We start from the raw sequence: 22103 nt of genomic DNA, 5'->3' as shown, positions 1-22103 counted from the left end.
GATGATATTCTTTCAGTCAGCAGGGTCACGATGTGCGTAGTTGCTTCAGGCCTGGAGGCTGCATGTCCTTGTGTTTGTTTAGCTCAGCCATGTAAATGTGTGAAGCACATCACAATTCATTCAGCTATCCTATCAAGATGTTGCTTGTCCAAGCAACACGTCATTGGACTGCATGTCATTAGGCAGAATTAAACAGTGCTGATTTGTCCCTGGCTACGAGCAGCACCAGAGCGCTCGAACATCTGTGCGGAAAGTCTTACCGGAGCCTCACGCTGGTGTGGGAGAGAAGCTGCATGAATGGGAGGGGAAAAGAGGACAGAACAGGGGGTTCGGCAGCAGAAAGAGAGGAAAAGTTAGTGAGAAACATATTGAAGACAGAAGTTGGACAGCAAAAAGGTGAAAGATGCACCCATCAACGTAAGCATTCGGATATCATTCACATGTGACGCTGAATGGGGATCAAACTGGCCTGAGAACTGAACTCGCTAGAGAGAAAGATGGAAAAAAAAACTGTGAGAGATGAACTGCAAAAAGGAGGGAAGATAAATGATAGAGTGCAAGAGAGATGAAGACAGACAGAGAGAGGGAAAGAGAGAGAGACAGACAAACAGACAGACAGACAGAGATAAAGAGAGAGAGAGAGAGAGAGAGAGAGAATTGTAGACAACATGGTGAAGAGATGAGGAGCAAAGGAGAGACAAGATAAATCCAGAAGACAGAGTCCAAAGAGAGGGGAGAGAGACAGAGAGAGAGAGGGAGGGAGAGAGAATCATGGATAACATGGTGTACATGAAGCAGAAATTCTATCAAGTCAACTGAATTAATGTGTGTGTGTGTGTGTGTGTGTGTGTTTGTGTGTGTGAGAGAGAGAGAGAGAGAGAGACAGAGAGACAGAGAGAGAGAAAAATACTAACATTATATTTATCAAATAACCAACTGAAACCAAAACGAATTAAAAAGGTTTTTAAAAAATGCGAGCTCTCCGATAGAGCTGAGTGCAAAAGTTTGCACACCCCATGGATTCAGGGTGAAAAAATGGAACATGTACCTCCGCTGTTTCCTCACCAGCCTCTTTTTTCCTCTCAACTTAATAAGACAAAAAACACACAGTGTCATGTTACAGAGAAACCGCAATGTGTAAAGTGGAAACTGTTACAAAGCGCTGACACTGGAGACTCCTTCCATAAATGTTAAATAGACGTCTCCTTACAGAAACCTTCAGCATATCAACAATTACACACATTTTAAAATCTGTTTATGTAGATCTTCTGCTGTACAAGACCTGTGAATGAGCTGTTACTATAGAAACGATAACGTATCAGAATGAGCGCATTAATATAAACCTGTGAATTGAATTATGGCTAGAAGTACTATCAGAACCTCTGTTATAGAAAATTAATGACCAATCTGACCAATCTGTGACTCCTGTTCTTGTGTATAAGCATCGATAATCACGTGACGAACACTGCAGCTCTGAAGCAGTGCTTTAATCTTCATTCTGAATGTCACTTTCGATCGTAAACAAGCGACTGACGCCTTCAGAGTCCTCACTGTAGCCTTTAGTGCTTAGACATGATCACCTCAGAATAAACGTTAGTCTCTATCAGTAACACACAGATCATTCTGTCCGACTCCATCTCTCCCTCACACACTTTCTCTCACCTTACCTCGTCCAAGACGCTACTCGGCGTGACGAGATCAGCGGCGTTTAATGGTAGATCACATACTGATCAATTCAGAGCTCAGGACAAAGGGCCTAATCAATGACGTGTACTGAAGAAAAGCCACGGAGATAGTGCTTATCAGTGATGACACTCATGACACTCATGACGCTGATGACGCTGATGACGCTGCGCTTATAACGTGTCATTTATTGCAAATGTACTACATGATTGTAAATGTTTGGGATATTTGTTAGGGGAATGATTGCTGACACTGTTGCAGGGTCGTTAGGCTCTTCAGCTCAAATAAAATTTAGAATATCAGCATGAAAAATAATTCAAATCAACTGAATAATTTAACATTGTATGTATGTATTTCCTGTATATGTGCAGATGATTTTTTACAACATATTATAATTTTCTCAGCATGTTTGCTCGATGATAGCTAACCTGAGTCTGAGAGTGGGGACAGGTTGATGTTAAAAAAAACAAAAGGCATAATAGGCATAATATAACTGGTTAGTGTTTTATTTCCTGCTTTTGTGTGCATAGTAAGGTTGTGAACCTTGATCCTACTGAATCTGCTATGATATGATTCAATTTAATATTCTCTGATCGATCGATGTGACCAACTTTGTTCAGAATCTGGATTAATTCATGGATGATGATGATGATGATGATGATGATGTAAAGAAGGACTGTTTTAAAAAAAAATGTCAGAGTTAAGGATGAAATCATCTTGCTAGCCTATGGTTAGCCACATATGTTTTAAAAAATATGAATTATTTTTTAGTTGTCCAGTTGTCTGTCTTTTTTTGATAATAATCTGTGATGCATCGATCCAAATTGTCGAATCTTTGCGTCTTTATTGCATAGTGATGCAGTGAAGTTTTAAATGGTATTGATAAAGTGTGCACTAAATGACCAGGAACTCAAACAAATAACGTAAAAAAGGTCAGTTTTGGTTTTACATTGAATTTACCTCGGGGTATTTAGTTAGTGGCATCAGATTTAACTACAATGTTAAATCAACAGTGTGATTGTTGAGCTGATGTTGAGTGATGAAGTTTCGAGCTATTTTGTCATTTAGAGCCATTATGATAGTGGCTTTACTTTGTCGTTTTAGTGTATAGGTGGTGATATTAAGTACGATATTAAATAATGCTACTTTTGACTGTACTACACCAATTCTCTTTTTACTATCAGGGAAAAGAATGAAGATGATGATGATGTGAATCCACAGTGTGGTGCAGTGGATAAGAGAAAGGTGTCGTATAAATGAAATGCAATGAATATTATATTCAGTAATGTTTTCTCAGCCAGGCTCTAACACACTTTAGCTGACTCATGAGGTGTTTAAGTACTTAATGGGTTAAATCAGGTGAATGACTTCCCCCGGATTGATATTTAATCTCCCACTCTTTTATCCAGTGTTTATCCAGAGCACATGACTTAATAGCGCCATCTACCGGTGAGGAAAAAGGCTCCCAGTGAATGAGCTATAAACTTTTTAGATGCAAACTTTGTGCTTAAATCAGTAGCTTAAATCAAGATCAGAATCCAACTCAAACTCAGGAGCCTGTGGAATAATGTACAATATCATCAGATGACAAATAACACCATGTTCTTATGTAACACCATGTTCTTTTATTATAATTTGTAAATTTTTTGGCGTGTGTATATATATATAATGTTGTTTTACATTTCAATAACAAACATTCATATAACATTTGCAATATGGCGGCTGTTGGATATTGTTGTTTTTGTTTTTTTTTTTCTAAAAGTGCTTTCTCTTCCTTGCTGTAGCCTATATTTCATTTTTTTTTAATGTGGAAAAAACATTCAAAACATTTCTCCCATGATGATGATGATGATGATGATGGAGACAAGTGAAAAGGCACTGAGATTGGAGTCTCCTACACAAAAACAAACAAATATGGGCTACACAGCACTTTCACTGCAAAAAAAAAAAAAAAAAAAAAAAAAATGATGCGAACAGCCATTGCATAGAGGCACCTTTTTCACATTTCATCTCAATTCTGCTGCATAAATACAAAGTTTGGACTGTAAAAAAGCGCCCTCACAAATTCACTCACTCACACACACACACACACACACACATGCATATACATACACGCGCGCGCGCCCTCCACATCAGTACCCGAGCCTATGGCAGTTTTTCAGAGTAAAAATGTGCTTCATCGGGTCGTACAGTCTCACGACTCATAGTGCATACGAGCTGAAGGGCAGACACCAGAGTTTGAAGATTTGGCTACGTCCCAAACCGCACATTATCACACTAAATAGTAAGCAATATATATAGTGCGCCACTATAAATTACCAGTTATGCACAGTTTGGGCATGGGATGTAGGAGGCGGTTTGGAATGTAGCCTGTTGTGTTCCAGTCCTTTGCTTTGGCATGTCGTTTTCAGTCCATTTGTAGACAAATTCCAACATACAACATCTTAAACATAGAACAGGAATAGCAGGGTGTTTTTTTTTTTTTTTCGTCAGTGCACTTTTGACGCTTTTGGTGAAGCCTTGTGCAGTTCTTACAGTTCAAGAGGGCACATTTTAGACACTTAGGCCCTAAGAAAAGTTACTTTTGTTTTTAATACACTTTTAATACAACTGCTGCTGATGTGAAGTCATGCCCTACAGGAGCTGCGCTGATACGTTTCGCACATTCTTTTAACATGGAGGACGCGAGTCCAGAGAGGAGCTTATCGAGTTTTTTATAGGGTACAAAAAAGGCACGTGTAGACGGCAGCTGCCTGGCTTCTGTATAGAAACAGTTTCAGTAATTATGATCTGTGACATCTGTCTAGTACATATCCAGCGGACGCTATAGGAATAGCACGATTTCAAAAAAAAAAAAGAGAAAAAAACACAAAAATAAAGAAAAAAAAGTCTGTCCTGTTAGGCGCAGCCGCCCATGGCTTTGACGTACGAGCCGTCGGGCAGCTGCCGGAAGATGCCCCGCAAAGTCTCGAGCTCGCGCGTGAGGTGATCGACCCGTTTGCGCAGTCTGTCGTTGTCCGCCGACAGCTCGATGACTTTCTGTTGCGTCTCGGCGTTGCGCATCTTGGCCTTATCGCGGCTCTTGCGCACGGCCACGTTGTTGCGCTCGCGCCGCAGCCGGTACTCGGCGCTGTTCTTGTCGACGTGCTTTTTGGTTTTGGGCCTGTCGCCTGTGCCGCTGCCCATCATTTTGATGCCGAGGCCGCCCTGCTGTTGGTGATGGTGCTGGTGCTGGTGGTGCGGGCTGGGCACCGGGGTGGGCGGAGGCGTCGGGTGACCCGGCTGCAGGTGCACGGCGGTTTGCGCGCAGTGGGCGATCTGGTACTGCAGGTGCGACAGGTGTGGGTGGTGCGGGTGGTGCGGGTGGTGGTGGTAAGCGCCGGACTGTGGCGCGTGCCCGAGCTCTCCGAGGTCGCTGTCCTCGCGCGGCTCTTGCTTGATCGCCACAGGTCTCATGCGCGCCTCGTGAGTCTCGTACATGGGCTCGAGCTTGGACGAGTCGCCGTAGCTCGCCACCGCGCAGCCGTACGAGTGCTGCGGGCCGGGTGCGCCGAGTCCCAGGCCGTGGCCGTACTCGTAGTCGCCGCCGTTCGCCAGCTTGAGCTTCTCGTGACGCGCGCCGCTGCTGTGGAAAAGGTCGGCCAGGAACTCGTCGTTAAACGCTCCTGGGTCGATGTACGCGCTGATATCGATGGAGCTCTCGTTCTCGCAGATCGCGCTCAGGTCGTCCTTGTAGCCGTAGGCGTTCTGCGCGCTCGGGGCGAGGTTCGTCACCAGGGGCCGAGGGGCTGCCTCGTACAGGTTTGCTTGCTCCATGGAGTACCTAAAACCCGCCTGACATGGTGAAGGGCTCCGGGAATCCAGCTTGCTCACACTACCCAGGGCAAACTTTAGAGAAAAAAAAAGGAAAAAAAGATAAAGAGTTTTCTAGAAGGCGCAAACTCGCCGGCCTGACCGCAGGGAAGCGGCTCCCGTTGTGGCTGGGAAGCGAAGCGGGAGTCACGGAAAGGCTCAGAGGAGCAGAGACTTCACCCTCCGTCTGTGTGTGTGCTTGACCTCACATCTGTCGCTCAGTGCAGCTCTGACACTCTTATATAGAGAGAAGTGCGCTTTGGTGGGGCACGCCCCGGGTCCTAATGCGCCGCTGAGACGGGTTTCTGACTGCGCCGAGCGCACGTAACACTCCACAGCGCAGACAGACTTATTTCACATAACCCGATAAAGAAGACAGAGTTATTTCAAATAGCCTGATAAAGACAATAATGTAACAGCAAACATTATTGCATATTTAAAATGTAAGCAATTACATCACCGTTTATACAGGCTATATAGCCATAACGCCTTACATGTTGCTATGATTTTTTTTTTTTTTTCAGATTTCATCACGCATACGAATCTCAGAATATTTGCCTTCCACTCATCACTGATTACCAGCTCTTTCATTTTGATATCAAACACATAAAGCACTGCACTGTGCGCTCCATCTAACAGACAAACCCGGGTTCACCACTTCATTTTTTTCCACCACTCATGTGCACTAATGTGCAAAAAAAGCAAAATAATACTTCAAGGATGCGTTTGGAAAACTGTGATCTAAGGATAGAGGGGTTGTTTTTGCTTTGTATGCAGAAAAATGTGTTCTAAGAGGGGAAAAAAACAACAAATTTGGCTTAAATACGTGGAAAGAAGAGAATTTGAAGAGCTGCGTGTTTTAGAGCTGAGTGTTCAGCTCACACTTCATGTGGATCTGCGTGGATATAAAGGATAGACAGAGACAGGTAAATAGCCTGTGTAATGCATTTATCTGCCAAATATCTCTAAATTAGAGCAAATTGTCTTGGTTGAATAAAATGTATAGGTAGAAAAGCACCACTAGTCTGACTCAAAGTTAAACTGAACAAGATTTAGTGCTACATATCATAAAGCATTTAACTTTAATGAGGATTTAATAATCATAGCAATAGCTTATTCGTTGAAATATCCGTGCATATGAAATGAAGGCTTTAGCGCGCGACCCTATATGACATCTGACAAGATGTCCATCCCGAGCCATAACGTTTGCACGCGTTGGCGCACACTGTAGTTTTTTTGTTTTTTTTTTTTTCTTTTTGTCCACCCCAGACACCTAAAGCAAACTCTCTGTCTCCAGTCTCAACGCGCCGGTGGTTGGATAAAACACAACAACGTGATAAAACGCACCAGAAACTGCCCCTGGCACGCGCGCTTCGGATCGCGCACCGATCAGCGCGTGCGCAGCTCCCTCTATTGTCCCAGCGCGCGCTTGGCACGAACCGAAACGCGCACAGCGAGAAGTGAGGCGAGGTAAAAACGATGTAGATCTAAAACTGAGCAAAACGGATCTTTAAGGGTTAATTTAGTTCTCTAGAACTCTAGAACCCGTTCTGATGGGAAAACAATCAACTATAGGGTTCTACAGAGAACCTTTAAGGGTTCCTTCTCCTGCAGAAGGACAACATTAAGGGCTCTAAAAGTTCTAAGAGTGTGTTTGTGTTTTAATGCGACTCTTGCATCATGCATTAGACTCAACGCAAAAAGGGTTCTTTGATGGTTCTTTAAGGGTTCATCGAATGATTAAATGTTTGTAGCTTTAAAAATGGCACTAGAATCCATTCTGGTAGATCAGCTATAGGGTTCAACAGAGAACCTTTAAGAGTTCCTTCTCCTCCAGAAGGACAACATTAAGGGCTCTAAAAGTTCTATGAGTGTGTAGTTGGTTGTGTATCAGTCTGATGAAGACAGTACCTCTTGCCTCATACATTAGACTCACCTCACAAGGGTTCTTTAAGGGTTCTTTATGGGTTCTTATAGCTTCCTGTTGTAGGTTCTCCTAAGACCTTTTAAGGATTCATTCAGAGGGACCGTGTAGTGTGTAGTGTTTGTGTATGAATCTGATATGCATCATGCATTATACTCAACTCAGTATGCACATCATGTAAATAATGATTTATAGACAATATTTTGAATAATATAAACCATAATGTGCACTCTTTGAAAGATTAAGGGTTCTTAGATGCCACATAGGGTTCTACTCGGAACACTTTCTCATATTAAACAATCTGTTGTAGGTTTTCTACACAGAACCTTAAAGGGTTCCTGCAGAAGGACAGCCTCACGCATTTCTCCTAAATTTTTGAAGCTTATGAATCTAATAAGCTGCTATGACAAATTATATTAAATCCAAATCAAGTGATTCACTATGAATATGGTCTAATTTGGGGTTTAAAGACAACCTTTGCTGATTCTGCTGTAATTATTTGCATTGCCTAATATGTCTAGAACTGATCATTTGGCTTTATTTAGGTGTTTATTTCTAACAATTTCTATTGCAGTAGCCGTGCAATTATGCAAATACACTGAAGAGGCAATTTAACAAATCCCAAGGTGTGAAACAATGAGTGAAAGCCAGATAAAGATCAGTAGAAGTCCAGCACATCACTCCAGTGTCTTTAAATAGGTGCAATTATACATTCTATCTGAAAAAGGGAGCTGTTTGTGTTCTAAGTTACATATAAGTGAAATAGACATGGACATTGATTTATGAATAATAATTATCAGTCTTTCATAAGATCCTGGCATTAAACTGAATATGTTGCGTTGTATTTCTTGGTCAGAGTTCATCATTTTAATCTTATTCTGTAACCCTGACCTCAGAGTGTTGGATCAAAAATACACATTTTGAAATGTTTGTGTTCAGTGTAGAGCCCTTACCTGGTATGACTTCTTGTTCTTTTGTGTGTGTGTGTGTGTGTGTGTGTGTGTGTGTGTGTGTGTGTGTATATATGTGTGTGTGTGGTGGGGGGTGGGGGGTCACTTGATGAAAGGTGACTTGATGAAACTAAACCCAGCACCAGTTAAACAGTGATTTTTTTTTCTTTCAATGTTGCATCATGTTATTAATGAGCACAATTAGCTAATTGTATAGGCTATAAATAATAAAAAATACATTTAAAAAAGTTCTTCCGACACTAAATATTGGTGTTTTTTTTAAATCATGTCTCTTTATATTATTTATTCCTTATAATATCTAAAATAAAAGCAGCCTTCTGACTACTGTGCACTCCTCCAGCTCAAGCAAACGCATCCTATGATCTCATGGCTGATCCGGTTACATAAAAAACCCCGCCCCATAGTGCACCGCGTCATCTGATTGGTTACATGAGCTGTCAATCATGTGAGGTATGTCGTCATCCTCTTAGATACTCCTCTCTGATTGGCTGAGCGGACAGATTTCCCTACATGGTCATAAGAAAAAAAAAAAGAAAAAAAAAAGAAAAAGATTTCGCAATACTCCCAGGCACGGCTTAGTGGAAACCAAACAATAACAGCTTCTCCGATGCTTCCGTGCTGTTTGGGGAAAAACAACCTGTTTAATCGCTGTACGTGTGGATGATTGGCAAGGTTTAAACCTTGATAAGGTAAGGAAAGTTTTTATATAATGGTGCAGGAGAAAATGAACCGGAGTTTTGTTTAGTTCTGGAAGCTTCCTCTCCTTCGCTCGTTTGCGTGCTAACTGGCTAACTTCAGTAGCACCTGATTGCAAAACAGGTTTCGTTTTGGGCTTTTTTTTTATTTTAAAATACATTTTATGACTTTCATGCTTGATAGGAAGACACTACAGATGTTTCATTAAACTGTCTTGTGTTGTGAATGAGAATTTTTTTTATATATGTGTCAACAATAGAGTTTAAGTTAGCTAGGAATGTGTATGTGTGTGTGTGTTTGTGTGTGTATGTATATATATAAATATATGTGTATATAAATGTATGTATGTAGGTAACAGGGTGACGTCATCGCCATGGTTACGTCTATGTACAGTTAAACACTTCACCATATTTCTGTTAAAGTTAAATTCTTTGTCGTGTCGGAAGTTTCTTGAAAGCTAGGTTAGCATGGCTAGTTAGCTAAGTGCTTAGCTAGCGGTATTCCCCGTCATTCCTGTTCAATTACGTATGAAGCAATACTTAGGTAACTGATGTAAGTGTGTTAGCATAGCTTGCTAGCTGCTAGTTAGTCTCGTATTAAAAATACAAACAAATAAATAAATAAATAAAATAAATATTGAGACGTTTTAACAACCGAATAACTCATTGCGGATTTAAAAAAAAAAAAAAAAAAAAAGAAGAAGAAGAACTTGGGTTTTGTTTTTAAAAACTCTCGCGTTAAGAGTTGTGCACGCGCGGAGAGAGTTTCCTGTTCCGTGCCACCAGGAAAAAAAAAAAAATAGACCCAGGCGGCGGGAGCGCGAGCGCTGATTGTGGTGATGATGCAACCGAGAGCAACGCGCTTACCGAGAGAGAGAGAGAGAGAGAGAGAGAGAGGGAGCATGTAGAGAGAGAGAGGGGGGAGAGCATGGAGAGAGAGGGAGAGAGCATGGAGAGAGAGGGAGCATGCAGGGAGAGAGGAAGACAGAGGTAGAGAGAGAGCATGCAGGGAGAGAGGAAGACAGAGGTAGAGAGAGAGCATGCAGGGAGTGAGGAAGACAGAGGTAGAGAGAGAGCATGAAGAGAGGGAGAGAGCATGTGGAGAGAGAGAGAAAGGTAGAGAGGAAGAGAGAGGGAGAGAGAGCATGCGAAGAGAGAGAGAGGTAGAGAGAGAGCATGCGAAGAGAGAGGTAGGGGTAGAGAGAGAGGTAGAGAGAGAGCATGTGAAGAGAGAGGTAGAGAGAGAGGTAGAGAGGAAGACAGCGGTAGAGAGGGAGAGAGAGCATGCGAAGAGAGAGAGAGAGGTAGAGAGAGAGAGAGCATGTGAAGAGAGGTAGAGAGAAGTAGAGAGGAAGACAGCGGTAGAGAGAGAGGGAGAGAAAGCATGCGAAGAGAGAGAGAGAGGTAGAGAGAGAGAGAGCATGTGAAGAGAGAGGTAGAGAGAAGTAGAGAGAGAGAGCATGTGAAGAGAGAGAGGTAGGGGTAGAGAGAGAGAGCATGTAGAGAGAGAGGTAGGGGTAGAGAGAGAGAGCATGTAGAGAGAGAGAGCATGTAGAGAGAGAGGTAGGGGTAGAGAGAGAGAGAGGGGTAGAGGTAGAGAGAGAGAGAGAGCATGTAGAGAGAGGTAGAGGTAGAGAGAGAGAGAGAGCATGTAGAGAGAGGTAGAGGTAGAGAGAGAGAGAGCATGTGAAGAGAGAGGTAGAGAGAGAGGTAGAGAGAGGTAGGGGTAGAGAGAGAGCATGTGTAGAGTGAGGTAGAGAGAGAGAGCGAGCATGTGAAGAGAGAGGTAGAGAGAGGTAGGGGTAGAGAGAGAGAGAGAGCGAGCATGTGAAGAGAGAGGTAGAGAGAGAGGTAGAGAGAGAGGTAGAGAGAGAGGTAGAGAGAGAGGTAGAGAGAGAGGTAGAGAGAGAGGTAGAGAGAGAGCGAACATGTAGAGAGAGAGGTAGAGAGAGAGGGATGAGGTGGATGTGCTGCTGCTGCTGCAGCTGCATTAAACATTAAACCCTGTTGCTGAAGGTGCTCTGTGGCGTGACTCTGCATGAGGTTTCAGACTGACCACCTGCACACAGTCGAGCCACTACGGTCAACTCCAAAACTATTGGCACCCTGCATGAGAGATCTGTGTAGCTCTGCTGTGTTTATTTTTGCAAGCGTGTCTACAGCACTTTGGACTAAATGTGCTTTTTAAATAAACTTACTAAACTTACATACTTAATACAACAGCCACAAGAGTAAAGTGCACATAAACCCATAACTCCAGTTATTACCTCCATAAACACTTTATTCATGCTGGATTAGAAAAGTGGTACGTAATTAAATATAGTGTGTGCAAATAAACTTTCTGGGATCAGTGGAGCAGCAGGTAGCGTACTTACAGTCTTTCATTACTCTTTCTTTATTAGTTGATGGGAACAAAAGTGATCTGTGATAGGTCACTGGGAACAGTGGTAACAATAATAATAATAATAATAATAATAATAATAATAATAATAATAATAATAAACTTTATTTTACATAACTCCTTTAAAAAGGCCTCTCAAGGTGCTTTACATAAGAGCATAGAGACGTATCAAAAAACAGTTAATAATAAAATACACTTCAATTATTATTAATAATAATAATTAAATAACAAAAAAAAAAGTAATCAAGTAAAAGCAATCCTAAGGTAATAAGTTTTCTTTCTGTGGTGATTGATGATTGGTCTTCGGCTACAGTGGTGATTGATGATTGGTCGTTGGGAACAGTGGTGATTGGTGATTGGTCATTGGGAACAGTGGTGATTGGTCTTCGGCTACAGTGGTGATTGATGATTGGTCGTTGGGAACAGTGGTGATTGGTGATTGGTCATTGGGAACAGTGGTGATTGGTCTTCGGCTACAGTGGTGATTGATGATTGGTTGTTGGGAACAGTGGTGATTGGTCATTGGGAACAGTGGTGATTGATGATTGGTCTTCGGCTACAGTGGTGATTGCTGATTGGTCGTTTGGAATATCAGCTTACATAAACACAACTCAGGCTTTACACACTGGTGGTGGGTCGAGTGAACCAGCTCGTATAACCAGCAGCGGTACTGAGTGCAGGAGAGTCGCTAAAATCTACTCTGCAAATCACTAGAGTTGTCGGAGGGATCTAAAAAGTCGTCAAATCTAGCAACAGCGACATGCAAAACCAAAATCTTGTACAAATAATCTGGACTAAAACAATGAGTTAAGCAAAAGACTTAGCAAAAGTCGCTGAGAAACCCCGCTTGGAAAACTGACTTTTGGTTTGGAATTCTGGTTTGTGTTCAGATGCACTTCCTGTCAGGCGTTTTATAGACACTATACAGGCCACGGTAGATCCTGGGGGCGGAGCTTCATGAACATGGGCAAGTGACCTCAAGGAATATTTATAAAATAAATAAATAAAGAAAGAATTAAATGTTGAACCCAACTAAACATTAGAGAACTAATCCTGGGGAAGAAAAAGACTAATCTTACCTAAAGCAGCTTTATATTATTAAGCACATTATTTAAATATATACACTAACATTTTGGCTATTTATTGGAGCCAGAAAGGTGTATATGTGTGTACACACACACACACACACACACACGCGCGCGCACACACACACACACACACACACACATATATATATATACACGATCAGGTTCAACAATCGACACAAAATAAAGGTTGAATTCTCACGTATTTTAATACAAAGCTGTAGCCGATATGTCTGTGATTCTCAGATTTGTAAGCAAGCTTCAGCTTCGTATTTGTTTTAGTTTATAAAACTGTTGTAAAGTTTAGGTGGAGTTAATTTCTTTGATTTCCGTTTGCAGGTGCGCATGACTCAAACTGAAAGTCAAAACACAAGGCAAATGCCAAAGTAAAGCATCTGTCTAAGCATTCAGAATCAACATCATGAGCATCGTTGTAAAACTTATGCTAATGTAGTGTATCTATAGTAATGTTATACAGTGCACTTAGTATATCAAGTATATTGAAACATAAATGAAATGTATGTGTGATAATAAGGAGTAATTTTGTGCTGTAAACTGGGTGATTGTTTTATTTGAATGTAAAACTAATCGATGCGTCTATTTCAGAGGCAGTGATTGAGATCAATTATTTTAACAGGTATAAATTGGTCATTATTGAAAAAGGACTGGGGTGTAAAATGTTTCATATTTTTGATCTGATGTAAAAATTGGATAGGCTGGCGAGGTGATTTGCCCGTAACTGTGTTTTAAAATCTGATCATTCTTCTCTACGGCATCATCATTCATGTGTTAACGGTAGGTTACAGTTCAGTGGTGTCATCAAATATCAAATCACTGCGTTGTGAATATATATATATATATATGTGTATATATGTATGTATGTATGTGTGTATATATATATATATATATATATATATATATATATATATATATATATATATATATATATATATATATATATATATATATATATATATATATAGAGAGAGATAGAGATAAAATTAATCTAAGCAGAGCCCGCAAGCTGTGAAGGGAAAATATAAATACAGCGTGTCCCAAAAGTCTCCATACGTAGGGGATAGTGTTTGCCAGCACCACATCGGTTGTGCCTTCATCAGTGGATGTTCGTGGACGTCCACATCTCGGCCCGCAACATTTCCAGCCTTTTTGAATTTGTTAAGAACTTTGGAAAGAAGCGTCGTGTGTGATGTGCTTGCCATGTTTCCTGATCCAGCCGTGAGAATGATTTCAATACGTTCTTCTTTTGTCAAAAGCATTCTTAAAGACTATCTGAAAATATAAATGTATAATATAAACTCAGTATGAAACGTTTTGGAAGACTGTTCATTTCCCCTATGTATGGAGGCTTTTGGGACACCCTGTATATTAAAAAAAAAAAATTTAAATGACAGTAGTTCAAAAGTAGCCGAGTTCTTCCTGCAGAAATCCAGCAGACCTGGCAACACTGCGCTGATGCTCTGATGACAGTTCCTTCTCCGTTTTTCTTTCTACTCAGAACCGTACAAGCGCGCAGTCGCAACCAGCAGCAACCAGGCTTTTGACAGCATTCAGCACCATCCAGCAGCTGGCGAAGGTGCAGACGTGAGCGCGCGAGAGAGGCAGCGGATCCAAATGAGCAAGCAGCCGCAGCAGAAGTTAACCAGCACAGATCAGAACGGAGTGAGCGTCATACAGAGCCAGGCTCATAGCAGCGCAGCAAACTCTGCAGGAGCTACAGCAGGACTGCAGCAGGTACACACACACACACACACACACACGCATACCCCTGCACAGGCTGACATGATTATATACGTGCATGCCATCTCATATTAAATCCACCTGTCTGCCTCACACACGCAGATTAACCAGATTGATGGGTTTTATTATTGTTGTTTTATTATACATGTGTCTTCAGGTGTCTTTGTGTGTGTTTCTGTATGTATTTGTGTATATGTAGGTATATTATTTATTACTGTATACGTAGCACGCAGTGTATTTATCATTGCATTTGATTGAAATTCAATTAATTTTAATTAGTTTTTTAATTCAGTGAAATAAAATTTTAACGAGTCTATTTTAAGTTAAATATGAATGAGCCTTTTTATTTATTTATTAGCTTCACCTACACAAACACGCAGCATCCTCAGCCCATCTTTTTTCAGAAGTTTATTTATTCATTCATTATTTATTTATTTATTTATTCGTCTTTTATTTTTAGCCCCATGTAACACATACATAACACACAAATCCCCTGACGTACTTGCGCACTACATGTGGTGTTACGTAATCATTGTAAAATCTATATAGTGCACTGTAGGCTCAGTTGAACTCCATTTGAGATTAGTTAAGTTAGTTAGTTAAGTCAGCAAGCACTTTACAGGGGATCCGCAGCCGGACTGGGGGAACACTTGACATGTCACATGCTTGTTGGAAATACTGACACACACACACACTTTATTTATGCTTGATTATGTGCAAATAAAGTGTCTGGAAAACACAGCGTCATTCTCCGTTCAATCCTGAGCTCAGGTTAGAGTCTGTGCGGAGTTTCGTATGTTCTCATGTGTCTGCGTGGGGTTCCTCAGGGTTCTCCAGTTTCTTCCCAAAAACATTACACAGTAACACACAACATCGCATGCGCTCTACGTCAAGTTCGTCCCTGTTTGATTAGCTGGTGATGTGGCGCTTGCATGATGGACAGTATTAGTCAGTGTGTTCGTTTAAAGCTCATACTCAGGGTTCACTGATGCAGTTTCTTGATTTTCTAAAAGTTTAATTCTAAAACAAGCTCCTAAACATAGCCCGATTATCAGTATCAACATAATACAAACAAAACTTTTAGGAAATAGATACAAAAAGTCGCTACATGCTTACAGATTCTACTAATAGCAAATGTGAGTGCAAATAGAAGATGGCAGTTACATGACAGCGACTAAAATCTTTTCTGTAATGTAAATATGTGAAATATCTATAAATATATCAACCTAAACACAAGGCTTTAATAGCACTTCTCTCTCTTTCAGGTTCCTCAACTCGTCGCAGTAAGCCCCGGCGGAGGTGGCAAAGCCACGCCACCCAGCAAGATGAAGAAGACGATACTGGACAAGGACAGCGAGGAGTACAGGCAGCGGCGCGAGCGCAACAACCTGGCCGTGAAGAAGAGCCGCATGCGCAGCAAGCAGAAGGCGCAGGACACGCAGCAGCGCGTCAACGAGCTCAAAGAGGAGAACGAGAGATTGGAGGCCAAGATCAAGCTACTCAGCAAAGAGCTCAGTGTGCTCAAAGACCTGTTCCTGGAGCACGCACACAACCTGGCCGACAACGTGCAGCCTGCTTCCGCGGCAACCGTCGCCCCTGGAGACCTCTGTAACAACAACAACAACAGCCAGTGAGATTGAGTCACTCGTTAGGGGTGGCAACTCTGTACTATAATATCTTGTTTAACCTTTTCTTAAAGAAATGGAAAAATTTCTTAATTTTTTAGGCCATTTGCATTTCAGAAGAATGAAGCTTCCCCCCACTAGGCATCAGATAAAAATACTATAATTATAATTATTAGCACTCTGGACTTTAAAATTAGTAATAAATGGTTTATTTCCCGAACTGAACCATCAGATGCACTGCGCGATTCGGATTTGGATTGGAATCGGGCGTTTTTCTCTCAGTTCGTGGGTTGTACGTGATCCCTCTCATCTTTGTTCCTAAACTGAGATATTGTTCTCCATCTGACGCGGTGTGTAAATAAGCATGGAGGGAATGCGGAAAAGCATTAGCAGAGCTTAGGAATGCCGTAGGGTTGGATTTTTTTTTTCTGTTTAAGACTACAGCGAGTCACTAAAAGAGATTTGTTGTTGTTTTCGACGCGGCTTTTCGCAAAAGCCTGGCTGCCGTTTTGGCAGCTTGTCAGATTCATAAGAAATGCTCCAAGCATGTTCAGGCAAATCGTTCCGACTCCCGCAAGGCAACGGCAAAGAAATGAGATGGGAAGAAGAGACAAAAGGAGCAGTGTCCTGGAAACAGATTGAAATTATACCCGAGGGCTGTTTTTAAGGGGCTTCCCCCATCTCCTTGTATGATATGTTTGTTATAAGCGCTTTTTGTTTAACTTAAAAGATGTTCCTGAGACAGAGAGTCAGTCAGCGATGGACGTGCACGATCATGGAAGTTAGATGGTCGTGTAAATTTGGTTGACGTTCAGCTCTGGTGAGATGAAATTGCAGGGGTGGACAAATCAAGAGCCCAGGACAATAAACAAACAAACAAATAAATAAACACTATTCCTTTATTGACTTTCATGAAACAAAATTTTCATTTGGTACGTAGTTAAGTTTAAACGTAGTGCACTTTGTGTGACGTGTCTCGATTCTGTAACTATAGCGCAAGCTTCTCACGCTAGATCGCACCACTTGCTGTACTACACACATCACCCGAAATAGATAGAACCGTTTGTTTACTAGAAGTTTTTTTTCTTTCCTTAATTTAGTGTACATGGATGACTTTTTAGAATCAGAAACACACAGGAATGTCCAAAACCGAGCAAAATAAAGTGCAGCACAAAGCCGTCATGTATTTCTCCTGCCTACTACACACACAAATAAAGACGCTACCCAGACTCAAATATTATCTTTTACGTGCGTTGTGAGGACAGAGCATCACATCTCGTGCCTAAAACATTGACTAACAGCTTTCTTTCGCGTCGAGGGCGCAAACACAGTATGCTACGTGAGCTTTACCACGTCGATCGTTACTCTTAATGCACTTAATTAGAGAACTATCTCACCATACGTTATTATATTACCGCTTTATAGCCGTCAATTAGGTTTCCAGGCAACTAAAACATGGGACTGGGTAGCACACTGCAGCTGGTAGGCTATGTGATAGAGTTCCGATTTGTCCACCCCTGAATTACACACAGATGTAAATAATGTATTTTATTTTTTTGTTCTGTTTGGAAGAAACAATCCCTCAAGTTTTCCCTAAGAACAAGAACCTTCCTATTATGTCTGGATTTTTTTTTTTTTTTTTTTTTTTTTTTTTTTTTTTTTTTTTTTTTTTTTTTTTGCTTGCAGAAATGCAGCTCATGCTTAGAGATCAGTCCTGTGCTGGGACGGAAGAACCAGACAGCGTGGACAGCCTGAGTGTGCTGAGCGTGTTGCATCAGACCAAACAGCAGACAGTGCTGGCGTTCACAAAATCCGTTAAATTGCACTTGAGCCTCAAACCCTTCTTACAAAACTATCCCGGGCATAGACAGACAGACAGAGAGAGAGAGAGAGAGAGAGTGGGATGGGACGGGACGGGACACACTGTCTGGGGTGTTGGTCGAATAAAAAAAACAACTCAAACCGATTTCATCACCGCAGCCCGTGGTCCGGTCTGTCTGCGTCTCCGTCTGATGTGTGTTTGTGTGTTTGTCTCGGTACATAGCAGAGGCTTAGACACTGAGGGTGGATTCTTGCTGACTCACTGATTAGGCTTCTGAAAAATACAGAAGCATGCAGTGATTAAAAAAATAGTTCAGCATAGTCATTTGTTTTCTTTTGCTTTCACGATTCTCTGACAGCCAAAATCTTTATAGCATTTCTACACTGACTTTTTGTACCTCAGGCTACGCCACTAAAGAGACTTTAGTGTATTTGTACACCTGCTTAAAAGAAAAGAAAAAAAAAAAACATACACACAAGTAGACAAGGTGACCTAGGTGATAGTGAAAACTTAAGCATCTTTTCTCGGATTCTTTTGTAATATTCTTTTGTCATTTTCTATATCTTTAGGTTTTAAAGGTTTGAAAAAAAGCATGATGCATGGTTATAGCACTGTTCAGGTAAAAAAAAAAATGCACAATGTGTTAACAGATTAGGCTTTGAAATGGGAGCGGAGTGAAAAAGAAAAAAAAAAAAAAATCAAAGAACCGATTATGTTGTCCATGTTATGTTCTTCAAATATTTGATTAGCATTTTTGCTGAAGTATGAGCGTTGCTGGCCAACTTGCTTTTTTATATAAGACTGGGTTATTGTGCATTGTAAATTAAAATTGATTACAAAATGTCAACACTGTGTATGTGGTGTTCTCTTTTTCTCATTTTTTCTCTAGGTATATTATACTGTGTATTTAATTAGAGGATTCTTTTGAGCAGCTCATAATGGCGATCGCAAAGCCGTCCACGCCTGCACGTTATTAGTTCCTCCGTTTACTCGTACATCGTGTACGGTGTTTGCTTGCTCTCTGCGTCATCCACCATTACAGTCAATATTGGCAGTATTAACAATATCGCTGTACAGTGATGTCGGATAGATGACCCCGTTCGCTCCTTTAACGTGTGAAGAGTAACGTCACCGTAGCAGTATCGAGGAGAAGGGTTTTTACACGTCCTCACGTCTTCCAGCGTGTTTAACTAAACCTTACTTGACCTATTTATTAAGCAAACAATGAGAAATGGTGCACAGTGGGCACGAGGCCGCCTCGGCACATGATCTTATCTCAATTCTGCACACCGGCGTGAACCAGTCTCACTTTCATTAAATAATGATTAACGTCAAGTTACTTTGTTTGATAGAGTGCTCAAGATCACGCGAAATTCTAAATTCTCTCTCTCTCTCTCTCTCTCTCTCTCTCTCCCTCTCTCTCTCTCTCTCTCTCTCTCTCTCTCAGTTCAAATAGCTTTACTGGAATGAATTGTATCTAACATCCAGCACCCAAGAATTAAATAGAATAAAGGAAATCAAAAAGTAACAATGATGATCATGGTATTAGTGAAAAATGAGACATTTTTTTACATTTTCAAATGTCTGAATAGTTCAAATGCACGTATATAAATATTACACACACACTGTATGTGAGAGTTCTGTACATAATACACTACTGTTCTGTTAAACATTTTTGGCCTCTCTCTCTCTCTCTTTCTCTCTTTCTCTCTGCCTCCGTGTCTCTCTGATTCTATCTTTTTCTGCCTCTCTGTGTCTATGTATATGTCTCGTTCTCTTGCTGTCTGTCTCTTTCTATGTCTCACTCTGTCTCTGTGTTTGTGTGTCTCTTTCTGTCTCACTCTCTTCCTGCCTCACTATCTCTGAGTATGTCTTTCTCTCTCTATCTTTTTTTTTTTGTCTCTTCCTGTCTCTGTGTGTATATCACTTTCTCTCTGTCTTCTTCTGGGTCTCTCTCTCTTTGTCTCACACTCTCTCTGTCCTCCTGTCTCTGTCTGTCTGCTTTGTGTGTGTCTCTCTCTCTCTCTCGCTCTCTCTCTCTCTCTCTCTCTCACTCACACACACACACACACACACACACACACACACATTGAAAAGAAGAATATAAAGCCCCCATACAGAAATCATGGATAGTGCAGAATCAGTCTGTTATGAAATACATTGTTTTGTGGGTTCAGGATTGTAGTGTTTAAAAAAAGTACAGATGAATCAATCGCATTTTTCATTTTCAGTGCTATACTGAGTACAGTCACACCTCGATCAGTTACGGCACAGGTTCCCCACCCTCCTAACTCACCTGATTCAGCTAATCCGCTACTGAACAGCCCTTCCTGAGTGGATTGAAGTGTGTTAGGAGCAGGACAATCACCAGGAACAGTTTGAGATTGTGTGTGTTTCTGAAATGCTATCACTGACAAGATGAGATCATTGTTCTCATGTGCAAAAACACACATTAACTTTATTTGACTTTTGACTTTTTTCATTTCTTGCTGATGTGGTCAAATGCAGAAAGTAAACCAGAATACCCTTTTTTTTTAAATGAAAATATAAAAAAAAAATTCTTTCTAGCAGTTTGTGATGAAACAGTGATGCTTCATTACAGGGGGAAAATGGATCCAGATCTAGATTTTCACTTCCTGTATTTGCAAACAACCATGATTTATTTTTGTATAGTTTCTGTTACAAAAGTGATTCATAAAATGAGAATTTCAACATTGCATGATCAGTGATTTCTTGCAGAATTTGTCTTCCTTGGAAGCACGGCTGACATGAGGCCGAACACGCAGTTACCTCATCAGGCTGTGAACTGGTATGAGCTGGTCATGTATTAAATGGTGATTAATGCCAGGTTGCATTGTTTGATTGAGTACTTGGTTTATCAGGTGAGTTCCAGGTCAAGAGCGTGTTCTCTCTCTCTCTCTCTTTCTCTCTCTCTCTCTCTCTCTCTCTTTCTCTCTCTTTCTCTCTCTCATTCTAACACAATGTACTTGGACCAAAAATAGAGAATAGTAATGCCTGAAAGCTCCACTAAAAGGTCTCGTCGAAACTATGAACAGTGTTAAATAGATTTGGAGATTGCAGGATTGTTGGGCTGAGAGGAAAGTCCTTGTTCAGAATTCCCCAAAGCTGTATTTCACTTGTTTAACTGCAAAAAATACAGAACTGCGATTTTTGTTTTTTTTTAATTCCCCTGTTAAAAGTATCCACGTCTGGGGATACATGGATCCATATGGACTTTATTTCCTGTCTCAAATAATTGTGCATGAATACAAATGTATAACTTGCAGCACAAATTTTTAACAGAAGCCTGGATGCAACATTTACAATAACTGTTTTATAGATTTATAGATTTACAGATTTACCAACACACACGTGAAATTTTGTGGCTGCATTGCATAAAATTGATTGTATTGGCTCCGCCCCCTCAGCTCTCTGGTCTGGTTTGGCTTTACATGACTCCGCCCCTTATAATTTAAGTTCAAACCCATGAGTTGTGGTTGTGTTTCAGCTGCATGATTTAATCAATGATTAATAAATGTAGCAGTAACGTTGTAAGTGGATATATTGTTTTTTGTTTTTTTTTTTATAATTCACAGCATGAAAGTTGTAACGACATAAATTAAGATTTGTGGTTAATTCCACGATTGCGGTATCATTTAGTCTAACTCTTAAAAATTGAATCTAATTCATTCAATCTATTTAACCATTAGATTTTTAGATATAAGTATCCAATATCAAAATGTGGATGACTAGCATCCATGCTAATGGTTTGAGTTTACTGAGCTTATTCTAATAACTTGCTTAAAATCTACTTTAGCTGTGCTTAAAATGTCTTTTACCTTTACTTTACATACATATTTGTAAATGTAATATCAGTGCATTTCATAAATTCTTAATGTATTTATGAATGAGGGAAAATTCACAGGGAAATGGCTCTATAATATCGACCAATATCTAGAATTCATGTCTCGAAAGTATAGCTGTAAATTTCGTTACAGTGACTCCTGTAGAATTTGGTTGAAGCAGCAAGTCATAAAATGTCTGATTATAGGCTAATCAGTTTAATCAGACATATGAAGACTGTAAAACAATAAAATGTGGGACAAAGATTGGGAAACGCTGCTTCAGGAAGTTAAAGGCTAAACTTCATCCTATGGCCACATTCTTCCTCTGACGTCAGCCCACGCTGAGTCAAACCATCCCTTACTCTTAAATCTTTACACAGAATGTTCAGAGACATTATCTAAATCCATTCATTTCCTCCTTGTTTCAACATGCACATTCACA

The 22103-nt window shown here is 40.7% G+C and overlaps 2 protein-coding genes across 2 annotated transcripts; one reads left to right on the top strand and one right to left on the bottom strand.

Annotated features, from left to right (window-relative positions):
• Positions 1 to 3285: 3285 nt before the first annotated feature.
• On the bottom strand, positions 3286 to 5765 carry cebpa (CCAAT enhancer binding protein alpha). The gene has a single exon (XM_026937356.3). The coding sequence runs from the start codon at positions 5497 to 5499 to the stop codon at positions 4582 to 4584; it is 918 nt and encodes a 305-aa protein (XP_026793157.2). The 5' UTR covers positions 5500 to 5765; the 3' UTR covers positions 3286 to 4581.
• Positions 5766 to 8961: 3196 nt separating this feature from the next.
• On the top strand, positions 8962 to 18663 carry cebpg (CCAAT enhancer binding protein gamma). The gene is made up of 3 exons (XM_026937599.3): positions 8962 to 9119; positions 14128 to 14363; positions 15635 to 18663. Exons 2-3 carry the CDS (start codon positions 14244 to 14246, stop codon positions 16001 to 16003), a joined length of 489 nt encoding a protein of 162 aa, XP_026793400.1. The 5' UTR covers positions 8962 to 9119; positions 14128 to 14243; the 3' UTR covers positions 16004 to 18663.
• The last annotated feature ends 3440 nt before the right edge of the window (positions 18664 to 22103 follow it).

Source organism: Pangasianodon hypophthalmus, chromosome 25 (genome assembly GCF_027358585.1).
Source record: "Pangasianodon hypophthalmus isolate fPanHyp1 chromosome 25, fPanHyp1.pri, whole genome shotgun sequence".
NCBI lineage: Eukaryota > Metazoa > Chordata > Actinopteri > Siluriformes > Pangasiidae > Pangasianodon > Pangasianodon hypophthalmus.
The sequence above is the reverse complement of the archived record's forward strand: the minus strand, read 5'-3'. Positions and strand labels throughout refer to the sequence as shown.

Excerpts from the sequence above, each read along its gene's own strand:
- cebpg (XM_026937599.3), top strand. The coding sequence starts at position 14,244 with ATGAGCAAGCAGCCGCAGCAGAAGTTAACCAGCACAGATCAGAACGGA. Across the intron at positions 14,364-15,634 it reads CTACAGCAGGACTGCAGCAG|GTTCCTCAACTCGTCGCAGT; the intron begins GTACACACACAC and ends TCTCTCTTTCAG.
- cebpa (XM_026937356.3), bottom strand. The coding sequence starts at position 5,499 with ATGGAGCAAGCAAACCTGTACGAGGCAGCCCCTCGGCCCCTGGTGACG.